The sequence below is a fragment of the Salmo salar genome, chromosome ssa29 (assembly GCF_905237065.1).
Source record: "Salmo salar chromosome ssa29, Ssal_v3.1, whole genome shotgun sequence".
NCBI classification, from domain to species: Eukaryota; Metazoa; Chordata; class Actinopteri; order Salmoniformes; family Salmonidae; genus Salmo; species Salmo salar.
The window spans coordinates 41842501-41859350 of record NC_059470.1 but is presented as its reverse complement, the minus strand read 5'-3'; the positions used below and the strand labels follow the sequence as shown (position 1 = coordinate 41859350).

Sequence of the window (16850 nt, the reverse complement as noted above, 5' to 3'; positions counted from 1 at the left end):
CAATTCAGAGAGTTTCGCTCTTGGAGCATTCAGAGGGTACACTGGACGCTCTAGCCTAGGAGTAGGGTTAATCCGAGCAATCTGACCTCACAACGGCAGTCATGCAACCAAGCTAACTGGCTAAAGTTGGCTAGCTAGCTAGTCACTTCCAGACACAAATGAGAGAACACCTCACTTTGACCATTCACCATAGCAGAGCTGGTTAGGATATTTTCTTGTTATCCAGAGCGTTGGTGACTGAACTGTGAGGGTGGCAATAATTGAACAATGTTATTTTGCCAACGTTTACTGACACTGGTCATATTCATTGGGTTTTTGCATTTGTAAATGAATCAGTTATTCTGCTCTCTGGCACACTCAGACGAGAGGGCTCTGAAATCGGCGTAGACAGCCAGAGTGAATTTGGTTCAGGAAACTAGCTGTATGTCGCGGGTCACTACTTCAAACAAGAGCCGTTTGAACGTAAACTTTTTTTATAATCAAAATATCTCAACCTGATTAACCCCTGTCCTCTCCTCATATCTCTACCTGATTAACCCCTGTCCTCTCCTCATATCTCTACCTGACTAACCCCTGTCCTCTCCTCATATCTCTACCTGACTAACCCCTGTCCTCTCCTCATATCTCTACCTGACTAACCCCTGTCCTCTCCTCATATCTCTACCTGACTAACCCCTGTCCTCTCCTCATATCTCTACCTGACTAACCCCTGTCCTCTCCTCATATCTCTACCTGATTAACCCCTGTCCTCTCCTCATATCTCTACCTGACTAACCCCTGTCCTCTCCTCATATCTCTAGCTGACTAACCCCTGTCGTCTCCCCATATCTCTACCTGATTAACCCTGTCCTCTTCTCATATCTCTGATTAACCCCTGTCCTCATATCTCTACCTGATTAACCCCTGTCCTCTCCTCATATCTCTACCTGACTAACCCCTGTCCTCTCCTCATATCTCTACCTGACTAACCACTGTCCTCTCCTCATATCTCTACCTGATTAACCCTGTCCTCTTCTCATATCTCTGATTAACCCCTGTCCTCTCCTCATATCTCTACCTGATTAACCCCTGTCCTCTCCTCATATCTCTACCTGACTAACCCCTGTCCTCTTCTCATATCTCTACCTGATTAACCCCTGTCCTCTCCTCATATCTCTACCTGACTAACCCCTGTCCTCTCCTCATATCTCTGACTAACCCCTGTCCTCTCCTCATATCTCTACCTGATTAACCCCTGTTCTCTCCTCATATCTCTACCTGATTAACCCCTGTCCTCTCCTCATATCTCTACCTGATTAACCCCTGTCCTGTCATCATATCTCTACCTGATTAACCCCTGTCCTCTCCTCATATCTCTACCTGACTCACCTCTGTCCTCTCCTCATATCTCTACCTGACTCACCCCTGTCCTCTCCTCATATCTCTACCTGATTAACCCTGTCCTCTCCGCATATCTCTACCTGACTAACCCCTGTCCTCTCCTCATATCTCTACCTGACTAACCCCTGTCCTCTTCTCATACCTCTGACTAACCCCTGTCCTCTCCTCATATCTCTACCTGACTAACCCCTGTCCTCTCCTCATATCTCTATCTGATTAACCCCTGTCCTGTCATCATATCTCTACCTGACTAACCCCTGTCCTCTCCTCATATCTCTACCTGACTAACCCCTGTCCTCTCCTCATATCTCTAGCTGACTAACCCCTGTCCTCTCCCCATATCTCTACCTGATTAACCCCTGTCCTCTTCTCATATCTCTGATTAACCCCTGTCCTCATATCTCTACCTGATTAACCCCTGTCCTCTCCTCATATCTCTACCTGACTAACCCCTGTCCTCTCCTCATATCTCTACCTGACTAACCCCTGTCCTCTCCTCATATCTCTACCTGATTAACCCTGTCCTCTTCTCATATCTCTGATTAACCCCTGTCCTCTCCTCATATCTCTACCTGATTAACCCCTGTCCTCTCCTCATATCTCTACCTGACTAACCCCTGTCCTCTTCTCATATCTCTACCTGATTAACCCCTGTCCTCTCCTCATATCTCTACCTGACTAACCCTTGTCCTCTCCTCATATCTCTGACTAACCCCTGTCCTCTCCTCATATCTCTACCTGATTAACCCCTGTCCTCTCCTCATATCTCTACCTGACTAACCCCTGTCCTCTCCTCATATCTCTACCTGATTAACCCCTGTCCTGTCATCATATCTCTACCTGACTAACCCCTGTCCTCTCCTCATATCTCTACCTGACTAACCCCTGTCCTCTCCTCATATCTCTAGCTGACTAACCCCTGTCCTCTCCCCATATCTCTACCTGATTAACCCCTGTCCTCTTCTCATATCTCTGATTAACCCCTGTCCTCATATCTCTACCTGATTAACCCCTGTCCTCTCCTCATATCTCTACCTGACTAACCCCTGTCCTCTCCTCATATCTCTACCTGACTAACCCCTGTCCTCTCCTCATATCTCTACATGATTAACCCTGTCCTCTTCTCATATCTCTGATTAACCCCTGTCCTCTCCTCATATCTCTACCTGATTAACCCCTGTCCTCTCCTCATATCTCTACCTGACTAACCCCTGTCCTCTTCTCATATCTCTACCTGATTAACCCCTGTCCTCTCCTCATATCTCTACCTGATTAACCCCTGTCCTGTCATCATATCTCTACCTGACTAACCCCTGTCCTCTCCTCATATCTCTACCTGACTAACCCCTGTCCTCTCCTCATATCTCTACCTGACTAACCCCTGTCCTCTCCTCATATCTCTACCTGATTAACCCCTGTCCTGTCATCATATCTCTACCTGACTAACCCCTGTCCTCTCCTCATATCTCTACCTGACTAACCCCTGTCCTCTCCTCATATCTCTAGCTGACTAACCCCTGTCCTCTCCCCATATCTCTACCTGATTAACCCCTGTCCTCTTCTCATATCTCTGATTAACCCCTGTCCTCATATCTCTACCTGATTAACCCCTGTCCTCTCCTCATATCTCTACCTGACTAACCCCTGTCCTCTCCTCATATCTCTACCTGACTAACCCCTGTCCTCTCCTCATATCTCTACATGATTAACCCTGTCCTCTTCTCATATCTCTGATTAACCCCTGTCCTCTCCTCATATCTCTACCTGATTAACCCCTGTCCTCTCCTCATATCTCTACCTGATTAACCCCTGTCCTCTCCTCATATCTATGACTAACCCCTGTCCTCTCCTCATATCTCTACCTGATTAACCCCTGTCCTCTCCTCATATCTCTGACTAACCCCTGTCCTCTCCTCATATCTCTACCTGATTAACCCCTGTCCTCTCCTCATATCTCTACCTGACTAACCCCTGTCCTCTTCTCATATCTCTACCTGATTAACCCCTGTCCTCTCCTCATATCTCTACCTGACTAACCCCTGTCCTCTCCTCATATCTCTACCTGACTAACCACTGTCCTCTCCTCATATCTCTACCTGACTCACCCTGTCCTCTTCTCATATCTCTCCTGATTAACCCCTGTCCTCTCCTCATATCTCTACCTGACTAACCCCTGTCCTCTCCTCATATCTCTACCTGACTAACCCCTGTCCTCTTCTCATATCTCTACCTGATTAACCCCTGTCCTCTCCTCATATCTCTACCTGACTAACCCCTGTCCTCTCCTCATATCTCTCTGACTAACCCCTGTCCTCTCCTCATATCTCTACCTGATTAACCCCTGTCCTCTCCTCATATCTCTACCTGACTCACCCCTGTCCTCTCCTCATATCTCTACCTGATTAACCCCTGTCCTGTCCTCATATCTCTACCTGATTAACCCCTGTCCTCTCCTCATATCTCTACCTGACTCACCCCTGTCCTCTCCTCATATCTCTACCTGACTCACCCCTGTCCTCTCCTCATATCTCTACCTGATTAACCCCTGTCCTCTCCGCATATCTCTACCTGACTAACCCCTGTCCTCTCCTCATATCTCTACCTGACTAACCCCTGTCCTCTCCTCATACCTCTACCTGACTAACCCCTGTCCTCTCCTCATATCTCTACCTGACTAACCCCTGTCCTCTCCTCATATCTCTACCTGATTAACCCCTGTCCTCTCCTCATATCTCTACCTGACTAACCCCTGTCCTCTCCTCATATCTCTACCTGACTAACCCCTGTCCTCTCCTCATATCTCTAGCTGACTAACCCCTGTCCTCTCCCCATATCTCTACCTGATTAACCCCTGTCCTCTCCTCATATCTCTGATTAACCCCTGTCCTCATATCTCTACCTGATTAACCCCTGTCCTCTCCTCATATCTCTACCTGACTAACCCCTGTCCTCTCCTCATATCTCTACCTGACTAACCCCTGTCCTCTCCTCATATCTCTACCTGATTAACCCCTGTCCTCTCCTCATATCTCTCTGATTAACCCCTGTCCTCTCCTCATATCTCTACCTGATTAACCCCTGTCCTCTCCTCATATCTCTACCTGACTAACCCCTGTCCTCTCCTCATATCTCTACCTGATTAACCCCTGTCCTCTCCTCATATCTCTACCTGACTAACCCCTTGTCCTCTCCTCATATCTCTTGACTAACCCCTGTCCTCTCCTCATATCTCTACCTGATTAACCCCTGTCCTCTCCTCATATCTCTACCTGACTAACCCCTGTCCTCTCCTCATATCTCTACCTGATTAACCCCTGTCCTGTCCTCATATCTCTACCTGACTAACCCCTGTCCTCTCCTCATATCTCTACCTGACTAACCCCTGTCCTCTCCTCATATCTCTAGCTGACTAACCCCTGTCCTCTCCCCATATCTCTACCTGATTAACCCCTGTCCTCTCCTCATATCTCTGATTAACCCCTGTCCTCATATCTCTACCTGATTAACCCCTGTCCTCTCCTCATATCTCTACCTGACTAACCCCTGTCCTCTCCTCATATCTCTACCTGACTAACCCCTGTCCTCTCCTCATATCTCTACATGATTAACCCCTGTCCTCTCCTCATATCTCTCGATTAACCCCTGTCCTCTCCTCATATCTCTACCTGACTAACCCCTGTCCTCTCCTCATATCTCTACCTGACTAACCCCTGTCCTCTCCTCATATCTCTACCTGATTAACCCCTGTCCTCTCCTCATATCTCTACCTGACTAACCCCTGTCCTCTCCTCATATCTCTACCTGACTAACCCCTGTCCTCTCCTCATATCTCTACCTGACTAACCCCTGTCCTCTCCTCATATCTCTACCTGACTAACCCCTGTCCTCTCCTCATATCTCTACCTGATTAACCCCTGTCCTGTCATCATATCTCTACCTGACTAACCCCTGTCCTCTCCTCATATCTCTACCTGACTAACCCCTGTCCTCTCCTCATATCTCTAGCTGACTAACCCCTGTCCTCTCCCCATATCTCTACCTGATTAACCCCTGTCCTCTCCTCATATCTCTCGATTAACCCCTGTCCTCTCCTCATATCTCTACCTGATTAACCCCTGTCCTCTCCTCATATCTCTACCTGACTAACCCCTGTCCTCTCCTCATATCTCTACCTGACTAACCCCTGTCCTCTCCTCATATCTCTACATGATTAACCCCTGTCCTCTCCTCATATCTCTGATTAACCCCTGTCCTCTCCTCATATCTCTACCTGATTAACCCCTGTCCTCTCCTCATATCTCTACCTGACTAACCCCTGTCCTCTCCTCATATCTCTACTGACTAACCCCTGTCCTCTCCTCATATCTCTACCTGATTAACCCCTGTCCTCTCCTCATATCTCTGACTAACCCCTGTCCTCTCCTCATATCTCTACCTGATTAACCCCTGTCCTCTCCTCATATCTCTACCTGACTAACCCCTGTCCTCTTCTCATATCTCTACCTGATTAACCCCTGTCCTCTCCTCATATCTCTACCTGACTAACCCCTGTCCTCTCCTCATATCTCTGACTAACCCCTGTCCTCTCCTCATATCTCTACCTGATTAACCCCTGTTCTCTCCTCATATCTCTACCTGATGAACCCCTGTCCTCTCCTCATATCTCTACCTGATTAACCCCTGTCCTGTCATCATATCTCTACCTGATTAACCCCTGTCCTCTCCTCATATCTCTACCTGACTCACCTCTGTCCTCTCCTCATATCTCTACCTGACTCACCCCTGTCCTCTCCTCATATCTCTACCTGATTAACCCCTGTCCTCTCCTCATATCTCTACCTGACTAACCCCTGTCCTCTCCTCATATCTCTACCTGACTAACCCCTGTCCTCTCCTCATATCTCTACCTGATTAACCCCTGTCCTGTCATCATATCTCTACCTGACTAACCCCTGTCCTCTCCTCATATCTCTACGTGATTAACCCCTGTCCTCTCCTCATATGTCTCCCTGATTAACCCCTGTCCTCTCCTCATATCTCTACCTGACTCACCCTTGTCCTCTCCTCATATCTCTACCTGATTAACCCCTGTCCTGTCCTCTCCTCATATCTCTACCTGACTCACCCCTGTCCTCTCCTCATATCTCTACCTGATTAACCCCTGTCCTCTCCTCATATCTCTGACTAACCCCTGTCCTCTCCTCATATCTCTACCTGACTAACCCCTGTCCTCTCCTCATATCTCTACCTGATTAACCCCTGTCCTCTCCTCATATCTCTACCTGACTAACCCCTGTCCTCTCCTCATATCTCTACCTGATTAACCCCTGTCCTCTCCTCATATCTCTACCTGACTAACCCCTGTCCTCTCCTCATATCTCTACCTGACTAACCCCTGTGCTCTCCTCATATCTCTACCTGATTAACCCCTGTCCTCTCCTCATATCTCTGATTAACCCCTGTCCTCTCCTCATATCTCTACCTGACTAACCCCTGTCCTCTCCTCATATCTCTACCTGATTAACCCCTGTCCTCTCCTCATATCTCTGACTAACCCCTGTCCTCTCCTCATATCTCTACCTGATTAACCCCTGTCCTCTCCTCATATCTCTACCTGATTAACCCTGTCCTCTCCTCATATCTCTACCTGACTAACCCCTGTCCTCTCCTCATATCTCTACCTGACTAACCCCTGTCCTCTCCTCATATCTCTACCTGATTAACCCCTGTCCTGTCATCATATCTCTACCTGACTAACCCCTGTCCTCTCCTCATATCTCTACGTGATTAACCCCTGTCCTCTCCTCATATGTCTCCCTGATTAACCCCTGTCCTCTCCTCATATCTCTACCTGACTCACCCCTTGTCCTCTCCTCATATCTCTACCTGATTAACCCCTGTCCTGTCCTCTCCTCATATCTCTACCTGACTCACCCCTGTCCTCTCCTCATATCTCTACCTGATTAACCCCTGTCCTCTCCTCATATCTCTGACTAACCCCTGTCCTCTCCTCATATCTCTACCTGACTAACCCCTGTCCTCTCCTCATATCTCTACCTGATTAACCCCTGTCCTCTCCTCATATCTCTACCTGACTAACCCCTGTCCTCTCCTCATATCTCTACCTGACTAACCCCTGTGCTCTCCTCATATCTCTACCTGATTAACCCCTGTCCTCTCCTCATATCTCTGATTAACCCCTGTCCTCTCCTCATATCTCTACCTGACTAACCCCTGTCCTCTCCTCATATCTCTACCTGATTAACCCCTGTCCTCTCCTCATATCTCTGACTAACCCCTGTCCTCTCCTCATATCTCTGCCTGATTAACCCCTGTCCTCTCCTCATATCTCTACCTGATTAACCCCTGTCCTCTCCTCATATCTCTACCTGACTAACCCCTGTCCTCTTCTCATATCTCTACCTGATTAACTCCTGTCCTCTCCTCATATCTCTACCTGACTAACCCCTGTCCTCTCCTCATATCTAAGACTAACCCTGTCCTCTCCTCATATCTCTACCTGATTAACCCCTGTTCTCTCCTCATATCTCTACCTGATTAACCCCTGTCCTCTACTCATATCTCTACCTGATTAACCCCTGTCCTCTCCTCATATCTCTACCTGATTAACCCCTGTCCTCTCCTCATATCTATGACTAACCCCTGTCCTCTCCTCATATCTCTACCTGATTAACCCCTGTCCTCTCCTCATATCTCTGACTAACCCCTGTCCTCTCCTCATATCTCTACCTGATTAACCCCTGTCCTCTCCTCATATCTCTACCTGACTCACCCCTGTCCTCTCCTCATATCTCTACCTGACTAACCCCTGTCCTCTCCTCATATCTCTACCTGACTAACCCCTGTCCTCTCCTCATATCTCTGATTAACCCCTGTCCTCTTCTCATATCTCTACCTGATTAACCCCTGTCCTCTCCTCATATCTCTACCTGACTAACCCCTGTCCTCTTCTCATATCTCTACCTGATTAACCCCTGTCCTCTCCTCATATCTCTACCTGACTAACCCCTGTCCTCTCCTCATATCTCTGACTAACCCCTTCCTCTCCTCATATCTCTACCTGATTAACCCCTGTTCTCTCCTCATATCTCTACCTGATTAACCCCTGTCCTCTCCTCATATCTCTACCTGATTAACCCCTGTCCTGTCATCATATCTCTACCTGACTAACCCCTGTCCTCTCCTCATATCTCTAAGTGATTAACCCCTGTCCTCTCCTCATATCTCTACCTGATTAACCCCTGTCCTCTCCTCATATCTCTACCTGATTAACCCCTGTCCTGTCATCATATCTCTACCTGACTAACCCCTGTCCTCTCCTCATATCTCTACCTGATTAACCCCTGTCCTGTCATCATATCTCTACCTGACTAACCCCTGTCCTCTCCTCATATCTCTCCCTGATTAACCCCTGTTCTCTCCTCATATCTCTACCTGATTAACCCCTGTCCTGTCCTCTCCTCATATCTCTACCTGACTAACCCCTGTCCTCTCCTCATATCTCTACCTGACTAACCCCTGTCCTCTCCTCATATCTCTGATTAACCCCTGTCCTCTTCTCATATCTCTACCTGATTAACCCCTGTCCTCTCCTCATATCTCTACCTGACTAACCCCTGTCCTCTTCTCATATCTCTACCTGATTAACCCCTGTCCTCTCCTCATATCTCTACCTGACTAACCCCTGTCCTCTCCTCATATCTCTGACTAACCCCTGTCCTCTCCTCATATCTCTACCTGATTAACCCCTGTTCTCTCCTCATATCTCTACCTGATTAACCCCTGTCCTCTCCTCATATCTCTACCTGATTAACCCCTGTCCTGTCATCATATCTCTACCTGACTAACCCCTGTCCTCTCCTCATATCTCTACGTGATTAACCCCTGTCCTCTCCTCATATCTCTACCTGACTCACCCCTGTCCTCTCCTCATATCTCTACCTGATTAACCCCTGTCCTCTCCTCATATCTCTACCTGACTCACCCCTGTCCTCTCCTCATATCTCTACCTGATTAACCCCTGTCCTGCCTCCTCATATCTCTACCTGACTAACCCCTGTCCTCTCCTCATATCTCTACCTGACTAACCCCTGTCCTCTCCTCATATCTCTACCTGATTAACCCCTGTCCTCTCCTCATATCTCTACCTGACTAACCCCTGTCCTCTCCTCATATCTCTACCTGACTAACCCCTGTCCTCTCCTCATATCTCTACCTGACTAACCCCTGTCCTCTCCTCATATCTCTACCTGACTAACCCCTGTCCTCTCCTCATATCTCTGACTAACCCCTGTCCTCTCCTCATATCTCTACCTGATTAACCCCTGTTCTCTCCTCATATCTCTACCTGATTAACCCCTGTCCTCTCCTCATATCTCTACCTGATTAACCCCTGTCCTGTCATCATATCTCTACCTGACTAACCCCTGTCCTCTCCTCATATCTCTACGTGATTAACCCCTGTCCTCTCCTCATATCTCTACCTGACTCACCCCTGTCCTCTCCTCATATCTCTACCTGATTAACCCCTGTCCTCTCCTCATATCTCTACCTGACTAACCCCTGTCCTCTCCTCATATCTCTACCTGATTAACCCCTGTCCTCTCCTCATATCTCTACCTGACTAACCCCTGTCCTCTCCTCATATCTCTACCTGATTAACCCCTGTCCTCTCCTCATATCTCTACCTGATTAACCCCTGTCCTCTCCTCATATCTCTACCTGACTAACCCCTGTCCTCTCCTCATATCTCTACCTGACTAACCCCTGTCCTCTCCTCATATCTCTACCTGACTAACCCCTGTCCTCTCCTCATATCTCTACCTGACTAACCCCTGTCCTCTCCTCATATCTCTACCTGACTAACCCCTGTCCTCTCCTCATATCTCTACCTGACTAACCCCTGTCCTCTCCTCATATCTCTACCTGATTAACCCCTGTCCTCTCCTCATATCTCTACCTGATTAACCCCTGTCCTCTCCCCATATCTCTGACTAACCCCTGTCCTCTCCCCATATCTCTGACTAACCCCTGTCCTCTCCCTCAGCTACAAGAAGGGCGGTGTGGAGTCGGGGTTCCGTCATGTCGAGTCCAATGTGTACAACATCCTGCGGCTGCTGCACATTAAAGGAAGGAAGCATGTCACCGCCACAGAGGTATGCAGCGTTCCCTCTAACCCAGCCTCAGTCCCTCTAACCCAGCCTCAGTCCCTCTAACCCAGCCTCAGTCCCTCTAACCCAGCCTCAGTCCCTCTAGCCCAGCCTCAGCCTCTCTAGCTTAGCCTCAGTCCCTCTAGCCCAGCCTCAGCCTCTCTAGCTTAGCCTCAGCCCCTCTAACCCAGCCTCAGCCCCTCTAACCCAGCCTCAGCCCCTCTAACCCAGCCTCAGTCCCTCTAGCCCAGACTCAGTCCCTCTAACCCAGCCTCAGTCATCCACACTGGGACCTACCGCTGCCTGTCTTTTCCCTGGGTGGAAGAATACAGTATTCTGAGTGTGTATTGTGTTTCCAGGTGAGCAGTATTCTGAGTGTGTTGTGTTTCCAGGTGAGCAGTATTCTGAGTGTGGGTTGTGTTTCCAGGTGAGCAGTATTCTGAGTGTGGGTTGTGTTTCCAGGTGAGCAGTATTCTGAGTGTGGGTTGTGTTTCCAGGTGAGCAGTATTCTGAGTGTGTATTGTGTTTCCAGGTGAGCAGTATTCTGAGTGTGTTGTGTTTCCAGGTGAGCAGTATTCTGAGTGTGGGTTGTGTTTCCAGGTGAGCAGTATTCTGAGTGTGGGTTGTGTTTCCAGGTGAGCAGTATTCTGAGTGTGGGTTGTGTTTCCAGGTGAGCAGTATTCTGAGTGTGGGTTGTGTTTCCAGGTGAGCAGTATTCTGAGTGTGGGTTGTGTTTCCAGGTGAGCAGTATTCTGAGTGTGGGTTGTGTTTCCAGGTGAGCAGTATTCTGAGTGTGGGTTGTGTTTCCAGGTGAGCAGTATTCTGAGTGTGGGTTGTGTTTCCAGGTGAGCAGTATTCTGAGTGTGGGTTGTGTTTCCAGGTGAGCAGTATTCTGAGTGTGGGTTGTGTTTCCAGGTGAGCAGTATTCTGAGTGTGGGTTGTGTTTCCAGGTGGAGGTGTTCTGAGTGTGGGTTGTGTTTCCAGGTGAGCAGTATTCTGAGTTTGGGTTGTGTTTCCAGGTGAGCAGTATTCTGAGTTTGGGTTGTGTTTCCAGGTGGAGGTGTTCTGAGTGTGGGTTGTGTTTCCAGGTGAGCAGTATTCTGAGTGTGGGTTGTGTTTCCAGGTGAGCAGTATTCTGAGTGTGGGTTGTGTTTCCAGGTGAGCAGTATTCTGAGTGTGGGTTGTGTTTCCAGGTGAGCAGTATTCTGAGTGGGTTGTGTTTCCAGGTGTAGGTGTTCTGAGTGTCGGTTGTGTTTCCAGGTGAGCAGTATTCTGAGTGTGGGTTGTGTTTCCAGGTGAGCAGTATTCTGAGTGGGTTGTGTTTCCAGGTGTAGGTGTTCTGAGTGTCGGTTGTGTTTCCAGGTGAGCAGTATTCTGAGTGTGGGTTGTGTTTCCAGGTGAGCAGTATTCTGAGTGTGGGTTGTGTTTCCAGGTGGAGGTGTCATGGAGCAGCTTCAACAGTGGAGACGTCTTCCTTCTGGACATGGGGAAGGTCATAGTTCAGTGGAACGGCCCTCAGAGCAACCGGAGTGAGAAACTCAAGGTACCTAATCCTAACCCCCGATCTCTATCCCTAAACCCCTTACCCTAACTCTGAACCTTTAACCTCATCACCAAACCCTGACCTCTATCCCTAAACCCCTTACCCTAACTCTGAACCTTTAACCTCATCACCAAACCCTGACCTCTATCCCTAAACCCCTTACCCTAACTCTGAACCTTTAACCTCATCACCAAACCCTGACCTCTATCCCTAAACCCCTTACCCTAACTCTGAACCTTTAACCTCATCACCAAACCCTGATCTCTATCCCTAAACCCCTTACCCTAACTCTGAACCTTTAACCTCATCACCAAACCCTGACCTCTATCCCTAATCCCCTTACCCTAACTCTGAACCTTTAACCTCATCACCAAACCCTGACCTCTATCCCTAAACCCCTTACCCTTACCCTAACTCTGAACCTTTAACCTCATCACCAAACCCTGACCTCTATCCCTAAACCCCTTACCCTAACTCTGAACCTTTAACCTCATCACCAAACCCTGATCTCTATCCCTAAACCCCTTACCCTAACTCTGAACCTTTAACCTCATCACCAAACCCTGACCTCTATCCCTAAACCCCTTACCCTAACTCTGAACCTTTAACCTCATCACCAAACCCTGACCTCTATCCCTAAACCCCTTACCCTAACTCTGAACCTTTAACCTCATCACCAAACCCTGACCTCTATCCCTAAACCCCTTACCCTAACTCTGAACCTTTAACCTCATCACCAAACCCTGACCCCTAACTCCTAACCCCTGACCCTAAACCTGAACCCTTAACCCCTAACCTCTAACCCTGACCCTAAACCTGAACCCTTAACCCCTAACCTCTGACCCTGACCCTGAACCCATAACCCCTAACCTCTAACCCTGACCCTAAACCTTAACCCTTAACCCCTAACCTCTAACCCTAAACCTGAACCCTTAACCCCTAACCTCTAACCCTGACCGTAAACCTGAACCCTTAACCCCTAACCCCTAACCCCTGACCCTAAACCTGAACCCTTAACCCTTAACCCCTAACCCCTGACCCTAAACCTGAACCCTTAGCCCCTAACCCCTAACCCCTAACCCTGACCCTAAACCTGAACCCTTAACCCCTAACCCTGACCCTAACCCTGACCCTTAACCCCTAACCCCTAACCCCTTAACCCTTAACCCTTAACCCTTAACCCCTGACCCTGAACCCTTAACCCCTAACCCTGACCCTAACCCTGACCCTTAACCCCTAACCCCTAACCCCTTAACCCCTAACCCCTAACCCCTGACCCTAATCCTGAACCCTTTAGTGTACCATCATAATAATGATGATCAAATGACTGTTCATCTCTGATGACCCGTCCCTTTAAACCGTTCCATGCCAGGTTTGGTTTCTATGTATTTACCGGTTAGGTTTAGTTGTTTTCCCACCAAACAAATCAAATAAAATCAAAAGTATTTATATAGCCCTTCTTACATCAGCTGATGTCACAAAGTGCTGTACAGAAACCCAGCCTAAAACCCCAAACAGCAAGCAATGCAGGTGTAGAAGCGCGGTGTCTAGGAAAAACTCCCTAGAAAGGCCAAAACCTAGGAAGAAACCTAGAGAGGAACCAGGCTATGAGGGGTGGACAGTCCTCTTCTGGCTGTGCCGGGTGGAGATTATAACAGCACATGGCCTAGATGTTCAAATGTTCAACAATCAATGTTATATTCTCCCCTCCCTGCAGGCGGTGCTGCTGGCCCAGGATATCCGTGACAGGGAACGAGGGGGGCGTGCTCAGATCGGGGTGGTGGAGGGAGGAGATGAAGAAGACTCCCCTGAGCTGATGAAGATCATGAGGGCCGTGCTGGGTCAGAGGTCAGGAAAGCTGAAGGAGGCGGAGCCTGATGACACACCAGATTACCATCAGCAGACCGCCAACATCAAGCTCTACAAGTACGTAGACTAACTCTGGAGATGGATTCGTTCTGTTAGTGTCCCGTAGCCTGGAAATGTTTCTGTTAGTGTCCCGTAGCCTGGAAATGTTTCTGTTAGTGTCCCTTAGCCTGGAAATGTTTCTGTTAGTGTCCCTTAGCCTGGAAATGTTTCTGTTAGTGTCCCGTAGCCTGGAAATGTTTCTGTTAGTGTCCCTTAGCCTGGAAATGTTTCTGTTAGTGTCCTGTAGCCTGGAAATGTTTCTGTTAGTGTCCCGTAGCCTGGAAATGTTTCTGTTAGTGTCCCTTAGCCTGGAAATGTTTCTGTTAGTGTCCCTTAGCCTGGAAATGTTTCTGTTAGTGTCCCGTAGCCTGGAAATATTTCTGTTAGTGTCCCGTAGCCTGGAAATGTTTCTGTTAGTGTCCCGTAGCCTGGAAATGTTTCTGTTAGTGTCCAGTAGCCTGGAAATGTTTCTGTCAGTGTCCCGTAGCCTGGAAATGTTTCTGTTAGTGTCCCGTAGCCTGGAAATGTTTCTGTTAGTGTCCAGTAGCCTGGAAATGTTTCTGTTAGTGTCCCGTAACCTGGAAATGTTTCTGTTAGTGTCCCGTAGCCTGGAAATGTTTCTGTTAGTGTCCCTTAGCCTGGAAATGTTTCTGTTAGTGTCCCGTAGCCTGGAAATGTTTCTGTTAGTGTCCCGTAGCCTGGAAATGTTTCTGTTAGTGTCCCTTAGCCTGGAAATGTTTCTGTTAGTGTCCCGTAGCCTAGAAATGTTTCTGTTAGTGTCCCGTAGCCTGGAAATGTTTCTGTTAGTGTCCCGTAGCCTGGAAATGTTTCTGTTAGTGTCCCGTAGCCTGGAAATGTTTCTGTTAGTGTCCCGTAGCCTGGAAATGTTTCTGTTAGTGTCCAGTAGCCTGGAAATGTTTCTGTTAGTGTCCAGTAGCCTGGAAATGTTTCTGTTAGTGTCCAGTAGCCTGGAAATGTTTCTCTTAGTGTCCAGTAGCCTGGAAATGTTTCTCTTAGTGTCCCTTAGCCTGGAAATGTTTCTGTTAGTGTCCCGTAGCCTGGAAATGTTTCTGTTAGTGTCCAGTAGCCTGGAAATGTTTCTGTCAGTGTCCCGTAGCCTGGAAATGTTTCTGTTAGTGTCCCGTAGCCTGGAAATGTTTCTGTTAGTGTCCAGTAGCCTGGAAATGTTTCTGTCAGTGTCCCGTAACCTGGAAATGTTTCTGTTAGTGTCCCGTAGCCTGGAAATGTTTCTGTTAGTGTCCCTTAGCTTGGAAATGTTTCTGTTAGTGTCCCGTAGCCTGGAAATGTTTCTGTTAGTGTCCCGTAGCCTGGAAATGTTTCTGTTAGTGTCCCTTAGCCTGGAAATGTTTCTGTTAGTGTCCCGTAGCCTAGAAATGTTTCTGTTAGTGTCCCGTAGCCTGGAAATGTTTCTGTTAGTGTCCCGTAGCCTGGAAATGTTTCTGTTAGTGTCCCGTAGCCTGGAAATGTTTCTGTTAGTGTCCCGTAGCCTGGAAATGTTTCTGTTAGTGTCCAGTAGCCTGGAAATGTTTCTGTTAGTGTCCAGTAGCCTGGAAATGTTTCTGTTAGTGTCCAGTAGCCTGGAAATGTTTCTCTTAGTGTCCCGTAGCCTGGAAATGTTTCTCTTAGTGTCCCTTAGCCTGGAAATGTTTCTGTTAGTGTCCCGTAGCCTGGAAATGTTTCTGTTAGTGTCCCGTAGCCTGGAAATGTTTCTGTTAGTGTCCCTTAGCCTGGAAATGTTTCTGTTAGTGTCCCTTAGCCTGGAAATGTTTCTGTTAGTGTCCCGTAGCCTGGAAATGTTTCTGTTAGTGTCCCATAGCCTGGAAATGTTTCTGTTAGTGTCCCGTAGCCTGGAAATGTTTCTGTTAGTGTCCCGTAGCCTGGAAATGTTTCTGTTAGTGTCCCTTAGCCTGGAAATGTTTCTGTTAGTGTCCAGTAGCCTGGAAATGTTTCTGTTAGTGTCCCTTAGCCTGGAAATGTTTCTGTTAGTGTCCCGTAACCTGGAAATGTTTCTGTTAGTTTCCCGTAGCCTGGAAATGTTTCTGTTAGTGTCCCGTAGCCTGGAAATGTTTCTGTTAGTGTCCCGTAGCCTGGAAATGTTTCTGTTAGTGTCCCTTAGCCTGGAAAAGTTTATGTTAGTGTCCCGTAGCCTGGAAATGTTTCTGTTAGTGTCCCGTAGCCTGGAAATGTTTCTGTTAGTGTCCCTTAGCCTGGAAATGTTTCTGTTAGTGTCCCTTAGCCTGGAAATGTTTCTGTTAGTGTCCCGTAGCCTGGAAATGTTTCTGTTAGTGTCCCGTAGCCTGGAAATGTTTCTGTTAGTGTCCCGTAGCCTGGAAATGTTTCTGTTAGTGTCCCTTAGCCTGGAAATGTTTCTGTTAGTGTCCCGTAGCCTGGAAATGTTTCTGTTAGTGTCCCGTAGCCTGGAAATGTTTCTGTTAGTGTCCCGTAACCTGGAAATGTTTCTGTTAGTGTCCCGTAACCTGGAAATGTTTCTGTTAGTGTCCCGTAGCCTGGAAATGTTTCTGTTAGTGTCCCGTAGCCTGGAAATGTTTCTGTTAGTGTCCCTTAGCCTGGAAATGTTTCTTCATTCAATTATGCAGCATTATTGCCCTGCCAGACCAGAGCCCTGCTGTAGCTCCAGACTAACACCAAGGCTATTGTTCCAGACTGACACCAAGGCTATTGTTCCAGACTGACACCAATGCTATTGCTCCAGACTGACACCAAAGCTATTGTTCCAGACTGACACCAATGCTAGTGTTCCAGACTGACACCAAGGCTATTGTTCCAGACTGACACCAAGGCTATTGTTCCAGACTGACACCAAGGCT

At 48.0% G+C, this 16850-nt stretch overlaps 1 protein-coding gene across 1 annotated transcript in view; it reads left to right on the top strand.

Annotated features, from left to right (window-relative positions):
- vill (villin-like) overlaps window positions 1–16850 on the top strand; it is a 71542-nt gene that overhangs the window by 26806 nt on the left and 27886 nt on the right. Inside the window, exons 5-7 of the mRNA XM_045710717.1 lie at window positions 10448–10556; window positions 11983–12093; window positions 13811–14019. Of these exons, the coding sequence (XP_045566673.1) occupies window positions 10448–10556; window positions 11983–12093; window positions 13811–14019 (429 nt within the window). The remainder of the gene's footprint in view (window positions 1–10447; window positions 10557–11982; window positions 12094–13810; window positions 14020–16850) is intronic.